Below are 17,594 nucleotides of genomic sequence, written 5' to 3'. Positions count from 1 at the left end.
CGTCTCCGCCTAATATTTCACTGCTCCCACCATCTTTCATCCGACGAAATGGAATGAACGAATTACGAGGACCCAGCAAAATAACAGGTGGCATGTACCAATAAATACCAAAAGAGCCCTTTCTTCTTTCCACCTTCACAACTAGATGTTACCTTTATCCTACCTTGTGTTTTTATCTTACTTGTTTCATAGTGCTGTACCTTTATAGACTAAGGGAATATTTCTTCTCTCTCTCTTTCTCTCCTATCTCTGTAACATCGTGTTTACTGGTGATGGGACGTGACGTTGGCTCCCCGGTATTTCTACATGATAGATGAGACCATATAACGAACAAATAGACTAATTCTCCTCTCTACCTTCGTTCTTATTCTTAAACTCTCGTCGGCTCCAATATGGCCTCTTAATGATCGTCTCTAGGCTGGCACCACGGTAGTTTTCCAGGATATATCAGGTTGATACCCACCAGCCCTAGCAGTTAGATATAGAACTTAAGAATACTCCTTCACCTAGATAAGAAATATAATAACTAAAGCTCAGCAATACCTTGTAAACTAGTCATTAGGATCTGCTTTCAAGGCTTAGAAGGTCATCGTTCATGTATATTGAGAAGAGCAATGCCCTTTAGTGACTGCCTTGTCCAGAGCTGGAGTACGGTCAGTCATTTATACAAACATCGGCCGATCAGTTGAAAATAGCGAGTTCAGTCGTTGTCATCATACGGAGTACCTCAACGTCCATCGTCCATCGCCAATCGTTCATCCGTCAACCCCTCGACATCTTATACTGATGCTAGCAAAAGATGAAACACAGTGCTCGCCAGGGATTGGACCAGCCACCGCCACCATGGGCTCCTACTGGCCGAGTTGCAGGTCAGTTGCCTGTCGCCAGCCAACCATGCAGCAGGGGGAGTCGGGCTGCAAGACCCGAATGGCCAGCGGGAGGTTAGAGAACCGTCGCATCTCGCGTCCTTGACTGGCTGGTATCTCTTCCCATAAACTCGATGTGAGGCGGGGATTCTCGCGGTTCATGATAACGTGACGGGGTGCATGATGTTCCTGATCGGTACGACGACATCGACTTTGCTGCTACATCGGATGTTTCTCCAAACGACTACACATCGCTGTTTTCGTTGCTACTGATATAACACGTCGTGAGCCACTGATTGGATAGCCTAGCGGCATACGGCCTGACTGCGCGCTGACGTCGCTGACTGATACCGAGCCGGGGAGCTGCCTAGAGTTGAAACCGCTGAGATCGAGATCGCGACGGCTATTATTCCATGACGAAGTCTGCATGAATGAATAGCTGCGAAATACATTGACACGGCTTCCTGGATGTATAACTGTCTCCCTTGACTTGCTACCCTCTGTTCTAGATACATAGTTACCTGCCGTGCCTTATTGGACGACGGACAGCGCATCGCATCGCATTCGCATCCTCTGCCGGTCTGGTCTCGAGATACGGTCAAGCCGATCAACTTCTCAACGTGAATCATACTCTGACCCACGACGAAGACAGAGTCTGCTTTCTCTGAATTTACTATTAATATCATACTCAGTTTCATCTCTGCTGTATTCTTGCTCTTTCTTTGGCTTCACGGCCCAGACATACATACATCCTGCGTGCGGGGAAGATACCCAGGTCAAGACCAGTCGCATAGACGTCAACCGATTCCAGGGAGCGGTAGAGACATTGACGTGCATATCCTCGTCGTTTCTCACTCTCCAGTTAACCCCGTTATTGGTGAAGAGGATAGTTCTGTTAAGCGCCTACCCAAGTCTGGGTGAAACATCACCGCCCTCTCCGCGCAACACGGCGGCAACAGACTACAGCCAGCGCATTAGCAGGGAGAGGATAAGTCGCTACCATGATGGCATCCGACCCCCTCCATGACCTGGATAACGTCTTCGACGACCATCCGTCCCTCGACGCCTCGCTTGAAGACTTTGAAGAACAGTACGCGCATCGGTCTCCGTTCTTCGGCCTACCATCGCAGCATTCTGGTTTCCGCTCGGGGATCACAGAGACATCGCCATCTGACCATGGTGGAAATATTTCTCGCTCCAGCAGTCCGTGGTCCCCACCAGGCTTGCGAGGTACATTCCCAACGCCTGAACCACATCACTATCAACCACAGCAGCAGAATCAACAAACACCTACGCAGCAGCAATCTCCAGGCTATCACCCAGCGATGATGGCTGGAGCAGCCTGGTACAGGCAACAGCCGTACATGCGCAACCAGCCAGACTTTAGACCGGACCATCTGCGGCCGAATAGTCCCGATTCGAGATCAAGAGAGGTTAGTCCGCAGTATGAAGATGCGCCTGAGAAACCAACGCCGACCCAGACCTGGAAAGAGGAAGGAAGTGAGTTGATACTGCCAGCGAGCATACCACTACCACCAGGAGCGGATTCGCCGGTAAAGGGCCGTTCGCCGAGTCCATGTCCAGAGACCAAAACCGGAGCCGGCATTGGAGTAGATGAAAAGAAAAAAGGTGATAAAGACGATACCAGGCCTAGCGCCGCGTCGACTAAGCAAGGTCCAGAGTCAATTACAAACTGTAAGATGGCTTTGTTTATCAATATGCATAGAACCATGACTTATTGACCGTCTAGATATCCGGTTTGCAGTCCGCGCTGAAGTCCAACATCGCGAACCATTCGTCGCATTTTTCAACTACATAGGAGCGAAAGTGGACTCCATGACCCAAACCCGATCCTCAACCATATTATCAATCGTCGTCGGCCTTATATCATTAACATTCATGCGAGCACTTTTCCTACCTCCAACCTTACCACCAGTACCAGATATCGTGAAACTATCGAGCTTCACACGTTCTTTTGAGCCATTGATCTATTATTCGGAAAACGGGGTGCAGCAGATCGGTACTCTGCAAGAAACTGGCGTCGCGGTATGGGATCTCGCTGAATCAGTACGAGGCACGAACATGACCAGTGCACCGATCATCGTGAGAGAGCTAGATGAGCTCTCCCAGTCATTGAATTCACTCTCCCTGGAACTTACGCGGTTCTTCGCAAATGTTGACGCAGATATCGACTCGATTTTAATCGTCATGGAATGGGCACGGAGGGAGCTAGAGGCATTATCCTCCCAACCCCCAAACACCCTTTCATCCATCTTCTTCGACAACTTCCATAGCATGTTGTCTCGCCTTGGCGTACTCGAGACGCTACCCACCAGCGTCTCAGCCAATATAAGCAATGGCATGAACAATGAAACCAACCCCGAGATGCCAGGATCGCCGGTCCCTACACGCCTAGGAGCCTTCATCACCACTTTATTCGGACGCACTCGCTCCCAACGCACGCAATTAACGTTAACACACGCCTTTACTGAACTTCTTTCCGTGCTGGAAGAGAGCATAAATAACGAACTAACGCACTCCACCGCTCTCTTCACCCTCTTCGAATCCATAGACCGCCAATTCCTTAACCTCCAACGCACAGTGGTCCGTGAATCGAACGCCCAGGAACGTGCGGAAGGCGAACTCCTCTCTTCCCTATGGACGCGAGTCCTAGGCTCCAACGCTATGGCGTTACGAAAATACGAAAAGAATCGCCGGCTACTTTCGAGCGTCAGACAACGAACAGTCGCCAACAAGCATCTTCTCATGGACCACCGGGGGAGATTACTAGCTTTAAAGGCTAACCTGGAAGCTCTGAGACGGAAACTAGTCAGCCCTTTACTGCGAGGCGGGAACAGTTCCTCCGGACTAGCGCTCGGTATTGGACCGTTGGTGGGGATTAGCACTACCTCTGCACATGGCGGTGGCGGGTCAGAGGACGTGGTAGGATCCGAAAATGCGATGGATATGATTATCCACGGCCAGATAAGGGGACTAGACGGAGCGCATGATTATCTTAAGGAGGTGAGGGATAAGCAGAAGGCGAAGTTGATGGAGATGGTTTATGGAGCGGGCAATCGACGTGTTGCTGCGATGGTTGATGGTGAGAGCGACGATGGTGAAGGTGATGGTAAGACAGACATGGACGAAATGGAGGAGAAGTAAGGGCACGGCAGAGAGAGAGATGAAGCTGAAGATGACGAAAGTGGTGCATTTACCCTTGCCTTATCCCTCGTATCACATTCTACACATTTAGCATGCTTAGCTATTTCCCTTCGTTTATACACACTCACTCCCTTCTCTTCCTCCCTTGCATCCACATATCCCCTATCCCCGCAACCCGTACTCTTGACTTGTCTAAGCCGAGATATCCCCAATCGACAGATTCGATGCTAAGGATCGGTCTCAGGGGCGTATACTACTGAGATCTTCTCCACTGAAGCTCTCACACACGCCCGATGGTGGAAAAGCCAATAGCCAAACCCAGGCCCAATATAACCCGAGACAATGCCAGCTACTCTTCTCTGCTGGTCGGCTGATTGGTTGGTGCAGATGGACACCATTCACCTGGTATAGGCGTTACATGTTGATTATTAGGTGAGTTGAACCCTAGACAAGCTTCCTATTCAACTACAGCTTACTAACTCTATAACGAACAGATCGTTTATATGTTGGCAATTTGTCGGGGGGTGTCATGGCACTATGTTGTATACGGATGGCGTGGTCATAGTTTTTTTGGATTTATCATTGCATATCTTAATAATATATTCTTCTCTCACCTTTGTATAAAATTTACCCTCCGCCATAGCCATAGGCTTAGACTATATGTTTAATGTTCCCGGCCCATCGATCAATAGGGATAGATATTTTGATAAGTAATTAGATCTTTATCTCGTATTTTGCACTTTTATATGGTACAATAATAGATGGAACGTAGGAAAGAGCAAACCAGGTAGCAAACCAGAGATCAGGTCTAAACCAGGTGAAGTGCAAAGGAAAAAAAGTAACGTCAGGTCCCCGCCAAAGATCCGCCCCTAACACCAGAAAACCAGTAATATCTGATCCCATTGTTTTGATAGTTTCCGGAAATCGCCATGGTATGAAAAGCAGCATTAAAAAAGAAAGGCAACGAAGAAAAGGTGATATAGGGAGATAGTGCCTAGGTAAGAATGCAAAGTGATGGCCATTTCGCATGCCACCCTTAAGATTAGAAGCCGTATCCCTGGCCATAAGGGGTTGCTCCATATGGTGTGGCGCCTCCTGCACCACCCCAGACGCTACCGCTGCCACCAGCTCCCGACCCAGCCCCACCAGCATTATTCGCACCACCATATGCAGTGAATCCACCGTCGATGCCTTCTGGGGGCTCATATGCATCCGGGCTTCGTGCACCAGCGGCATCCTGGTCCATACCGCCATTAACTATTCCTCGTTCCTGGTCTGCGCCCGTCAAACCGGAGATGATCTCTGCTAGTTTGCGCTGCATCATTATGATAGCTTGCTGTACGACGGCATCGGGTTCGAGGTTTCCAATGCTTTCAATGTCGATATAGAAGGTTGTGGGTTGGGCGTCGTAGTCGAATGGCATATCGCGTGGATTGGCTGTTTCCCAGCCAGCGTTTGCCGATAGAGGCCTACGGGATGTTAGAGAAGAACGTATATAAAGCAGAGAGAGATAAAGACGCACCATTCCTTGATAGGATCCTCCTCGTACCAGTAATCGACGTGTCTCAGGTTATTATGAGGATCATACTCGAACCCCACGGCAGAAGTAGGAGCCCACTTCGCATGCTCCTTCGCAATACCCTTCTTCACGATACAGTTGAACTTCACCTCCTGCCCTCTCCGCAGCTTACAGATAATCGGCCCCTTACCCTCCGGATCTGTGATGACGGGGTTACCCACCCACTCATTCGCCCTATCACCCACTACAACCAAGTCTCTCGCATACACCTTCATGATCTCCTCACCGGTACATTTAGCATGCAGAGATAGATTGATGATACATCGCTGACAGCCACCCTCGCAATCGCAGTCGCGCGAATAAAGCATGTCCGTGTCGCAGTTTTTAGAGCATAGTGGTATAAGTCCCAGACGGTGAGCGACGAATTCATCCGGTAGGACGGAAGTGTTTGTTTCTATTTCAACGACGTCGATGGCTACGGTTGGGATTTCGGCGAGGATGGTACGGCGAAAGGAGTTGGCAAAGGCGAGATCGACGGAGCTGAGGCGGAAGTCGACGCGGTATGGTTCGGCCTGGGTATGTTAGAATGGGCGCAGTCTTGTAGATGGAATGGATGGAATGCGGCATCTCACTTCTCGGACGGTAACTTGGGGCCCTTGGGGCTCTATGTCCATCGCATCGTAATCCATCTTTGCGGCCTGGGGATCTCAGGTAGTGAGGCCTGCGCAAGGCCTAGCTCGAGCTCCTCCAAGGTCTCCGGCCTCTCGTGGTATAGTGATAGTATTGGTGCAATTAACTAACGGACAGGGAGGAGCTTTCTCAGACCAGATCGAGTGTATTAGGCCGTCAAGTCGAGAGTCGATGATATCCAGATATCTCAAGTTATCAAAACGTGAAGCAAGTGAAAGTTGAAGTCCGGAGAGTGGAAGAACCTTTATCCGGAAGCTGGCCTCTTTCCCTTTTAGGCTGCCCTGACTCCTACGATATAGATGATATACACGATATACACGATAGATAAATAGTATATTATAGATATAGATGATATAGTGATATAGATGGTGTAGATATATATGGTAGAGAGACTCCGACGCCGTCCATTCTATGTATGCTTAGTTATTATGTATTTTCTATCTCTAAATCCGCCTGCCGAGCGAGTCCCACCATGAAACCGTGAAGCTAGAATCTGCTTCCCTTTACTCTCCCGTCTGTTCTCCTTTCTCCTTTCACCTTTTATGAAAATGACAATAAACAATGAACTAAGATAAGAAATATGAGATGCTATGCAGAACGATGGCCGAAACTCTCACGTAACCAGGTAGAGATGCAAGTATGATTTTCCCATCGAAGCAGCGCACATGAACACAGGATGCAATGCAAAGACCAACCAACAGGATACCAGAACGAGCACAGGAAGAGGAGGAGGAAGAGGAAGATTAGTATGAGTAAACGAGGTAAGACGCCTGGAACCTTGCCGAGGCGGAGTGAAGCAAAAGCCAAGGATGTAAGGATGCATCCAAGGGAGTATAAGATGGAGGATATGGCGGTTAAAGGAAAAAAAACATTAAACAGATATAATCAAATGGTGTGGTTCTGTTCGCGTGGTGAATACGCGGGGAAGCGGAAAAAGCAATATGTGAACGTATAGATGTCGACACCGATCGCCGCGTGAGATCGAGATATCCGGTAGTATATTTATGACCCAGCGCAAGGTCCGGTGGCCTCTGTATGCGGACTACCGCTTGAGCGAGCTCCTATTGAGAGCATCGAGCAGCTCCGGCCTGCCTGTCAACGCCGCCACGGCCTGCGCATACGTCACCCACTGCCTCTTCCGCTTATGCATCTCCGGCCACTGGTTCTCCTCGCGGTCGACGCGGACCTCGAAAAACTGATACAGCACCTTGGGCGCCTTGGCGGAGATCTGCACTGGACTGCGCATGTCTGATATCTTGCCCAGATCCTTTATGACGGTGCACACAACGCCGGCTTCCTCCCAGGCCTCGCGACAGGCGGCGTCGTGGGCGGTGGGCTCGTCCAGCTCCCAGCCGCCCTTGGGGAGGACCCAGCCGCCGGGGCGAGCGGACTGGATGAGCAGCACCTTGGATTTGTCGGGGGAGACGGGCACGACGCCGGCGACGAGCCGTTCGCCGACGGGGGAGTATCCTATACACCGTTAGTCGTGCATACGGACGTGGTGCATCACATTTTCATATATCACAGAAAAAGACAGCAGGCTAGGAGGACAGGGAGGCTGCACGTGCGCGATCCCCGGGCTGAGAACTTACGCTGGTTCTTCCGGCCAGTGCGGGCTTCCATCGTGCGGGCGGCCATTTTATACGATATCGATATAGACAATGGACAATTGGACGGCGGAGGACAATGGACGGAGTAGACGGAGTAGACAATGGAGGTAGAGAATAGGAGGTAGACAACGTCGGTAGACCGTAGGGAGATACTGGAGATAGTAAGGAGACTGGATAGGAGATAGTAGATTGGAGATAGCAAGAGGATTGGATAGTAACGTGGAGGATAGTAGATAGGGACCGGGAGCTTTATATAGCTGACTTGTCCCTGCGGACGCATGCACGAACCGACTGCCAATCCTCTATTTATGTAGAGAAGAGGCATCTGGGGCCGGTTCGGTTTTTTTTTAAACCTCTTGAGCTAACGTTAGCTAACTTAATCAGATACTTTATTTCCGAAGCCCCTAAAAAGTCCCCAGGTCTATGATATAATCCCCGACTAATAGCATCGTCGAGCAGCGCAGGAAGACTGGTACGCCCTTCATCTATCACATCGACCACGACAGCGAATCCCCGGTCGATCTCAAGATTCATCCCGCCAGAGATTTACGATGCCCTCTGACTGGCCGCCAGGTTAAGCATCGCCCTGTCTGACGTTATCGTGCATGTCCGGTGCAGACTTGTCCCTTGTTGCTGGCATCTCCCTGTCCGATCTCACCGCCCACTGTTGGCCCTGGGTGAAGCATCGGGTCTTTCGAAACGACGTCTCGGGTCTTTCTCTCGCCCTCTGCATCCTGGCCCTTCTTTTCTTTTTTCTCGCCTCTCCCATCCACCTTGCCCTGCTAACGAACGTGTGCGTGGAGGCTATCTTGTAGCGTAGTCGAGGTCGAGAGCATCCCTGGCTTCGCTGGCATCCTGGCATCCCTGCTGCTCCGGGACGAGTCGCATGTATCTTCGCCTTCTTCTTCTTCTCTTCCTTCTTCTCCTTCTTTTTCGTTTCGACGTTTCATGTTCGCTTAGTCAGAAATTAGTCATAGTGATAGTCACGTGGTAGCACTTCCACTTGGCATAAACAGCACATATTGTAGAACTACAGTAACAGTTGACTGGACAAGTACTCTGTATAGGGAGTGTATTAGGCGGCATGGCGGCTCCTCGAGACCTGAAGCCGACGGAGATATCGTACTTCTCGCCCATGGGTATGCTGCTTGACATTCTACCGTCTAGAGGGCAGGACTGACCTGCGTCTAGGATACCAGCGAAATACATGTGGATACTGTAAAAGGACGGATGGAAGTTAGTCAGACCAGATACCCGTCATCCCAGGCTCGGATGTGATCTAATACTCAATCAAGGCGCCAGTTACTATGCGTCATCGACTTCTGTGCGCGTCGAGGAGTATGAAGAGCTGATGAACCGTGGCTGGAGGAGGTACGAACCCTGGATACGCAGCATATATGCCATTTCTAACTCGACCCAGATCCGGGTCCCTTTACTATAAACCCAACCTGGCCAGGTCATGTTGCCCGCATTATACCATGAGATTAAATCCCAAGGAGTATAAGCCACGTCGAGACCAGAAGAAGGCTCTTAATCACTGGAATTCATACGTGCTGGGTGCATCGTATGTGCAAAATGCAGCCAGGTTGTGTCCCAGGACAAGAGAGTACGCTGGACCTACCTTCCCATGGACAGAATGGTGCTAACTCCCACAGGGAGAAGAATCATCATAACCAGACGTTCGACCTGAGTCAGCGTGTTCACGAGATGGAATATGCCAACTTGTCCAGACCTATCAACCCAAAGACCAAGACCACCATTGAACCGGCGCACAAGTTCGAAGTTAATATCGAGTCTGACTCTTTTTCAGTTGCAAAGTAGGTCTGCTTATATTCTTGCTTCATATCCCCAACTTATCAGGTATAGGTACAATCTATTCCTACGGTACCAAACAACGGTACATAAAGAGCACGAGTCACGATGGAAACATTCCGACTTCAAACGCTTTCTATGCACTGGCATTAAACAGAAGACCGTCAAAGAAAGTTTCAAAAGTGACGACGGCCCGGTCACTATAGAACGGAAACTTGGCTCGTACCACCAGTGTTATCGACTAGACGGGGCTTTGATCGCCGTGGCCGTTCTGGACTTGCTACCTCATTCCGTCAGTTCTGTTTATATTTTGTGAGTGCTGCATCTTCTATTTGACAAGGGTTATGCTAACATGTTCACCCAGTTATGACCCCGACTATGAAAAGTTTGAACTTGGAAAGTTAAGTGCTATGAGAGAAATTGCGTTGACGGATGAGATGCGGTATCAACATTATTATATGGGTAAGACCACAGTAATGTCAGCATGCTATACGTCATACTAACTAGCTGAGGCTAGGATTCTATATTCACTCCTGTCCGAAGATGCGATATAAGGGGACTTTTAGACCTCAGTATCTCCAAGGTCGGTCCACCAGCCACAGCTCTTTACCTCCTGGCTCCTAACTTTGGCAGACCCCGAATCCCTTGCATGGGGGCCACTAGATGGCGAGTATTCTCCGAAACTAGATAAACGACGATATGTCTCGCTAGCTCATGATCGTAAGGTTGCGTCGTCTACCGCCCCAGATCAACCATCTGATACAGTAGCTATCTCTACGGTCAAACGCGATATGCCAGACAAATACGCCGATATACCGAATGAGGAATCAATGTCCTTGTTCGACTTACATATGCCAGGCGTCTTGACGTTGGAAGAGCTACGGACACAAGTAGACTTGGACCATTGGCACCTCCTTATCCGTGGAATGTTGGTTGAAATGACGGTAAGCGGTATTTACTATTAGCTTCTGCATTTCATTAATCTTTAAAGTTCTGCGTGCATGCGTGCTAACTTGCCATGGTCTAGGACCTCGTCGGGTGGGAGACGTCGAGTATGACCAATCCGCAGGCGATAAAGGGGATTGTAGCTGAGCTTGCTGCCGCTCTGGGGCCGAAGGTGGTGAATCATTCTGCAGTAATAATGTTTCAGAGCTAAATACAATCCATTTCATTAACAATTATATGATCGTTCCATTCCGCTATATAATAGAAATAGCCGCGGTATATGCGATTACCGCAATAGGAAGTGCGGGACGCCATTTTAGCGCTCCCGCCAGACCACGTGAGCCGTATTCGGTGATTCAACTTCGGCATAAAAAAAGTGATCGAAGGCGAGGAAGGTTGATATTTTCTTTTTATCCGGTTCTTCTATATATACACGATACCCCGTATGCCCAGCATAGTCGCGTTTAGAAGGGTCAAAAGGAACCTGTTGTTCAGTCCTATTCTACTAGTGGCGGGAAACAGAAACAAATATCTTTCGAACGATGGCATCTACGCCTGAGCCTAGGGAGGCGCAAGTTGATGCGGAAAAATGTACGGTGCCTACTGAGTCACCACCAAAAGAGCAGCCTGTCCCAGAGAAAGATGGACGTTTACTGCCATTTCTTCATGCATTCTGGTCCCGGCTTGCTTCCTGGGGTGTGGAACTGCGTGGAATTGTTCCCGTTGGTCTTGAAGAACGAACAGACAAGAACGTGATGAGTTTGTTCTTCCTTTGGTTCACGATCAGTTGTAATCTTTTACCGTATGTCAAATGTCCCCTCCCCTTTCCGTGAGCTCCATATGGAACAACGCGGTTACACCATTTTCTGCAAGGGATACGAAAATGAATATCCGCTAATGCATGTAACCCCCTTCTCAGAGTCATTACCGGGATGGTTGGAACGTTGAGTTTGAAATTGAACTTGAGGGATGCTTCGCTAGTTATCATCTTCTTTAATCTGCTTTGCACGGTGCCGCCTGCCTATCTATCCATATTTGGCCCGAAGACCGGGATGCGGCAAATGATACAAGCTCGTTATAGTTATGGGTAATTGACCTTTCACCCCTTCGCACGATAGGGGGTGTTCAGCTAATCGATGATGATAGGATATATCTCGTTAACCTAGTGGTGTTGTTAAACATGTCTACCATGTCTGGCTTCACTATCATCAACTGTGTGATAGGCGGACAGACTCTGTCGGCCGTAAATAGCGGCAGCCTAAGTGTGAATGTTGGGATTGTAATCGTTGCTCTGGTTGCACTATTTATTTCCTTCTTTGGATATAGAGTCCTATACCATTATGAGAGGTGGGCGTGGATTCCGACCTTGATCAGCCTCGTCGTCGCTACTGGATGTGGTGGTAAGTATCTTGCCAACCAGCACACTCCGCCACCAGCGACAGCAGTACCCATATTGTCATTTGGCGGCCTCTTAGCCGGTTTCCTGATTCCCTGGGCCGCCCTGAGTTCCGACTACTGCGCATATTTTCACCCCAGCGTGTCTTCGTAAGTCTTTTTTTTTTTTTCGTGACAGTCCTTGAACACTAACACCTAATCCAAGATATGCATGCTAATGATTGTACGTAGAAAACGTATCTTCACAGCAGTATACATGGGGCTATGTCTACCAAACATACCACTCATGATCCTCGGAGCAGCCATCGGAGGCGCGGTTCCCAACGTCCCCAGCTGGTCTGCAGCCTACGAAACAGGCTCAGTAGGCGGAATATTTGCCGCAATGCTGTCCTCTGCCGGGGGATTCGGCAAATTCGTCATTGTTCTACTCACCTTTTCAACCCTAGGAAATATCGCTGCTAGCATATACAGCATAACGCTGAATTTCCAGATTCTACTACCGATACTCGTGCGCGTTCCTCGTGCTGTGTTCGCAGTCGTGTTCATCGCAATTGTGATACCTGTCTCCATGCGAGCAGCAGTGAGCTTCTTTGTATCACTTGAGAATTTTGCTGCCGTTATATCTTATTGGTCTGCAACGTTTGTCGCCGTCATAGCTATTGAACATATCGTCTTTCGGAAAAGGGGCTATGACTCGTATGATCCGTCAATATGGAATAATGGCTCTGCGCTACCGAGTGGTATTCCAGCAGTGGCCGCTGGTGCGTTGTCATTTGCGCTGGTGATTCCCTGTATGTTGCAGACTTGGTTTCAGGGGCCAATTGCGAAGACAACAGGTGATATCGGCTTTGAAGTCGCCATGGTGCTGAGTGGTATTTTGTACCTTCTGTTAAGAGCGTTAGAGATAAGGATTAGAAAAAGGGTATAGTGGGTTGACATGTGTTTATATATAAATGGGGTGGTTGTGAATAAACATGGGGAAAGAATATAGTATAAACATAAAAAGCGATACATTACTACAAACAAACATGATAAGGAGTACTTAACATCAACATCATATCAAAACGGCACAAGCGGCTTCATTTTTCTACCCCAAAGGGCTACACACCATGTATAAGCCTCCATTCCCACTCTCTATCTCAACCATTTTTGAGTGGACATATAACCGAAATAGATGGTAAAGATGCGAAAATAACTCCAATGAGAAAGGCCGTAGACGGTTCATCTTCATGACATTTAAAATCGGGTAAAAATTGATAAATGCTGTTCAGGGAGTGAAGAGAAGAAAAGGCTTAACCTATGGCGTTGCTTTGCTCATGCCAATCAATCGTTTGACACCAACCTAGATTACGTAGTTAGCAAAAATATGCTACCGTTTAAACGTTGAGCTGAGGAATTTAACTTACCATCCAGTTTCCACATTCGTCGGTGCGGTTCGTCAGAATGTCCAGGTGGATAGCATGTGCGGTTTCGTAATCTCTACTTTGGATTGCTCGCGCTAGCTCCACCATGCTATCAATCGTTCCCGGCTTCAGTAGGTCCTCGTTATTCAAATGTTCGAACAAGATATTCAATCTTCGTTCGGTATCATTAACTTGAGGTTTGAATGTTGCTGGAGCACGAGATTTCACACGTTGCATGTCAACGGAAAGGATATCGAAGATTGGCTTGGCATGGTCTGGGATGTGGGAACGATCACCAGCAGCTGGAAAAATATGTTAGTTAGGGTTAAGCTACGAGCAGTCAATCCATGGCCGTCTACTTACGGTGTTTAGGAGGGGCAGGGGCCTTCTTTTGGGATTGACCGGTGCTAGGTCTCGAGTCTTGTCGTGGGGGAGCACCGGTATGGGGAGGTGGTGGAGGCTGAGCGAACTGGCTACCTTGAGATCCGTATGGGCCCTGGGGAGGGCCCTGAGGTGGTGGCGGGCCCGGCTGGAATCGTTGGGCTCCATATGGACCCGGTCCTGGTGCCTGTTGGGGTGGTCCGGGAGGTCCAGGAGGTCCAGCTGGATGAGCAGGCTGGGCTGATTGAGCTGGAGCGTAACGATTCTGGGGTGGTGGGCCAGCTGGCGGGGGGCTGTAGGGGGATGCCGAACGAGCAATTTGTGGAGGGCCTCCGCTCTGTGTTGGTGGGGATTGAACTGGGGGAGGAGCATACAGGTTTGCGGTCGATGATGGTCGTTCTGGTGGCACAAATTTAGATGTACCTGCAGACCCTGGAGGGGTTGCTTGTGGGGGTGAGAATGGACCCTTCGGGGGTGGAGGAACAGGCATGGCGCTTCGCTGACCTGGACCTGGAGGACCTGGAGGGCCTGGCTGTGGAGGACCGGGCGGTGGAGGGCTCTGTGTTTGCGGCTGGTTAGGGAACGGTGAGCTAATGACCGAGGCACCGAGGCCAGGAGTTCCACGGCGAGGAGTTGGGGTCCTTGCAAATCCGTCGGGTAGATCATTCCATGCAGGGATATTGGTTTGCTGGGTATATGATTTTACTGTCGAGGGAGATTGTGTCAAGCCTCTCGGGGGTGGGGGGATGCCATGACCTGGTTGCCCAGGGTACTGAGGAGTAGGGATGCCAGCTTGTTGCTGTTGCGGTTGGTAACCAGCTGGCGAATAGCCAGACATCTGGGCAGGGGCATACGGGTTGCTGGGTTGGTTGAACGCGGATGGAGCATAAGGGTTAGTAGGTGCCGGTCCACGGTTCACCATGGGTGGTTGCTGCTGGGTTTGAGGCTGGGGAGGGTTATAGCCCATTTGCGGCTGGGGTAGAGTTGATGAAGCCTGTCTTGCTGCTGGGATATGGGATGTTGCTGCTTTGGGAGCAGCCTTGGTGGTAACCTTTTTGGTGGCTAATTGGATGCGGTTCTTTGCAACTCCTCCTGCAGGGTGGCTATCCGGTAACAGACTAAGGTATTTCTCTGCCACATTCAATCTACCATGAGTTGCGACAATTTCAGCATACTCGATATACTTGTCGTAGAGCGAGCTGAGCTTCCAGTCTGTCGGCTTTTGTCGTTCAGAATCCTCGAACTTAGTAACGTTGCGGAAGATAGTAACCTTCTCAATGAAATCCCTGAGGACTTGGACGTGGATAGAGAATCCAGTCTCATCGGTGGCATCCTCGATCTTTTTGTTCTCGTTTTCTTGCAGTTCCCGGATCCAGATAGAGACAACCTTCTCCAGCTTCGAGCTAGCCAAGTAGCAGAAAGAAGCGTCCTTGCGGGTTTCCTTGCTGCCATTAGATCTAGAGTACTCTTCCAATCTGTCACCGAGGGCTTCGCAGAGATCGGGGTATTCTTTGTCATCTGCAAAAGTGCAAATTACTGCAACGATTTCCTTCCAGTTTTGAAGATCTGCGTTGTGAACAACATCCCAAATATCCTTTCCGGCGATAGATGCAAGGAGGCGGATGTAACTCGGTCCTTCAGATTTCTTAAGGAAGTACGCCTCTTGGGCCTTTTCAATGCATTTCTGGCCACCGGAGAATGCAATCATCAGGGCATCGGCCATCCGATCCTCCTGTAAGCAAATATCAAGGGCCTTGTCGAAATGGCCTTGTATAAGAGCTTTCGTTATAGTCTTATCGGCATCGGTCTCTTCTCCTGTAAACAGCTGGAATGGACTGTTGGTCTTGGCCTCCTTGGAAGCAGACATATCGCTCAAGAAGCTGTCGCCATCAGCACTGGAGTCGAAAATAGAAGTGAGCCTCTTATGCCTCTTCGCTCCTGCGCTGGGAGGAGCGAGGGTCGGTTTTTCGCTTTCAGTTGCTTCCTCTTTACCGAGTCCAAGTTTCGATAAGCTGTCCGCGGCCTCATCGACATCTCCAGAGAATCCCAGATAGGTGATGAGCTCCTTTCTAGGGGTTTCAGACATCAAGGTGCTCATAACCCTCCAATCAGCCTTTTCTTCGTCGGTCTCGGCCTCGGCAGCTCGCGATTCACAGATGCTACGGAGGTCTCCCGAGTCTATGGCAGTCTCAAAGGAGTCGGTGGCAGCGCCGATGCTAGCATCTACCTCGAATTTGCTGATACGGACGGTCGACGTTCGCGTACCCGGCGCAGTTACCACGGAGATGACCCTTCCTCCAAAGCCAAAGTTAGCAGTGGTTGGCCGCTCAAGCCATTTCGGGGCGCTGGGTAACGAGAAAGTTGGGCCCTGAGGTTGAGTCTGAGCCTTTGCAAAGAAGTCTTCGTCGTTGAGGGGTTGCGAGTCATCGCCCTTTTGGGCGGCTTCGGGGTTTGTGTTTTGGAGTGTTTGGACAGAAATCTTTCCATCAAGCGACGCCGTAGCCAGGATATTAGGGTTGCTGGGGTTCCATCGGGTCTGAAAAGTAGCATTTGTAACGATTGGGAACTCTCCATAGGCCTCGCCAGTCTGGGTGTTCCAGCAGATATTGCGGTTATCCTCACCACTGGATAGTAGTAGTCTTGGGTCCTGTTCGCACCACGACAGCGATAGGACACCGGATTCATGGCCTTTCAATGTTCGTTCTGGTGCGTTTGCGTTACGCAGATCCCATACCAGAATCACCGGGTCACTCTCAAGGGGTATGGAAGTGACAAGTCGGGTAGAATTTTCCGGGTCCCAGGCAATGGCACTGACAGGCTTACGGCCAAGGTTTTTGAGAGTCAAGCTCTCCTTTCCAGACTTAGCATTCCATACCGTCACAAATCCATCACTGCTTCCGGTAGCTAAGATATGAGGGACCTTCTTGTTCCAGTCAAGACAATCTATTTCAACCTGACTGGCGGCTGCTTTTCCAAGCCGAGTTGGGTTTTCGACGTTATTGAGGTCCGTGATAAATAACTGGGGAGCGGGATCCGGTTAGCTAAAGGCCGTAATGTAGATGAAATAGCAGACATCACATACCTCCCCCAAGCTGCCACTACTTGCTAAAAGATTGGAGTGCTTCGGGTGAAATTGGACAGCCTTGACTGCCCCGCTATGAGCAGAGACTCTCGTAGTAGGAGCGGTGCTGTGGACGATTAGCTCGGTACCTCCATTGAATTGATGTCCAATGCTACAAACCTGGAGCCATCCAGCAGCTTTCCGGCATCCCATAGGTCCAGTGACCCATTCTCCAACGCTCCAGCAATCAACCCCCTTGAACTATCTTCTGTTTCCGCCCACGCGAGGTCATGAAATCTATAAAAATAAGCCTGGTTAGAATCAACATCGATTGACTGCATTTTCTCCCCGCTCCACCACCCACGCCGGGATGAGCTCACCTGGAGTCTGTGCTAATCTTGGCTGCTGGCTGCAGCTCGGCTCCGATATGTTCACTATCAAGCTTGAGATCCCACAGCTCTAAAAAAGTTTCATTGGAGAAATCGGCGTCGACTGCTCCGGCCCGAGTTCCAGTCGCAATGAAGGGCGAGGCCTGGCCGGGAGACCAGGCGAAGGCCGCCGTGCGTGGTATCTGCCTTAGACGCACCATGGTGTTGATACCTAGTTCGATAAGACTAAAAAGAAAGCCACTAGACGGGGTCCCGAAATACGGGAAGACAGTGGCGCAAAAGAAAGGAACAGTAGGAAATAGGAAACCGATTCAGTAGAGGTCCTGCCAGCAAGCAGACGGTGGTGCTGAAGACGAGG

General features: G+C 49.8%; 5 protein-coding genes across 5 annotated transcripts; 2 read left to right on the top strand and 3 right to left on the bottom strand.

Annotated features, from left to right (window-relative positions):
• Positions 1–1,870: 1,870 nt before the first annotated feature.
• On the top strand, positions 1,871–4,031 carry GIQ15_05873 (uncharacterized protein; the record flags this gene model as incomplete). The annotated part of the gene is made up of 2 exons (XM_033553290.1): positions 1,871–2,561; positions 2,617–4,031. 2 exons carry the CDS (start codon positions 1,871–1,873, stop codon positions 4,029–4,031), a joined length of 2,106 nt encoding a protein of 701 aa, XP_033404434.1.
• A 1,042-nt stretch (positions 4,032–5,073) lies between these two features.
• Positions 5,074–6,239, bottom strand: GIQ15_05872 (RNA polymerase II subunit 3; the record flags this gene model as incomplete). Its single annotated transcript, XM_033553289.1, has 3 exons — positions 5,074–5,500; positions 5,554–6,122; positions 6,183–6,239. 3 exons carry the CDS (start codon positions 6,237–6,239, stop codon positions 5,074–5,076), a joined length of 1,053 nt encoding a protein of 350 aa, XP_033404433.1.
• Positions 6,240–7,282: 1,043 nt separating this feature from the next.
• On the bottom strand, positions 7,283–7,878 carry GIQ15_05871 (diphosphoinositol polyphosphate phosphohydrolase aps1; the record flags this gene model as incomplete). Its single annotated transcript, XM_033553288.1, has 2 exons — positions 7,283–7,710; positions 7,833–7,878. 2 exons carry the CDS (start codon positions 7,876–7,878, stop codon positions 7,283–7,285), a joined length of 474 nt encoding a protein of 157 aa, XP_033404432.1.
• A 1,056-nt stretch (positions 7,879–8,934) lies between these two features.
• Positions 8,935–12,842, top strand: GIQ15_05870 (arginine-tRNA-protein transferase; the record flags this gene model as incomplete). Its single annotated transcript, XM_033553287.1, has 14 exons — positions 8,935–8,989; positions 9,042–9,086; positions 9,146–9,221; positions 9,271–9,414; positions 9,506–9,667; positions 9,717–9,974; positions 10,027–10,124; positions 10,296–10,606; positions 10,690–10,782; positions 11,117–11,409; positions 11,527–11,694; positions 11,754–12,152; positions 12,234–12,763; positions 12,817–12,842. 14 exons carry the CDS (start codon positions 8,935–8,937, stop codon positions 12,840–12,842), a joined length of 2,658 nt encoding a protein of 885 aa, XP_033404431.1.
• A 457-nt stretch (positions 12,843–13,299) lies between these two features.
• GIQ15_05869 (uncharacterized protein) lies at positions 13,300–17,436 on the bottom strand (the record flags this gene model as incomplete). The annotated part of the gene is made up of 6 exons (XM_033553286.1): positions 13,300–13,344; positions 13,409–13,707; positions 13,769–16,805; positions 16,869–16,974; positions 17,028–17,144; positions 17,228–17,436. The coding sequence occupies 6 exons, from the start codon at positions 17,434–17,436 to the stop codon at positions 13,300–13,302; spliced, it is 3,813 nt and encodes a 1,270-aa protein (XP_033404430.1).
• Between the last annotated feature and the right edge of the window lie 158 nt (positions 17,437–17,594).

This window comes from Arthroderma uncinatum (genome assembly GCF_011692745.1).
Source record: "Arthroderma uncinatum strain CBS 119779 chromosome Unknown scaffold4, whole genome shotgun sequence".
Lineage (NCBI taxonomy): Eukaryota > Fungi > Ascomycota > Eurotiomycetes > Onygenales > Arthrodermataceae > Arthroderma > Arthroderma uncinatum.
This window is presented reverse-complemented; position numbering and strand designations above follow the sequence as displayed.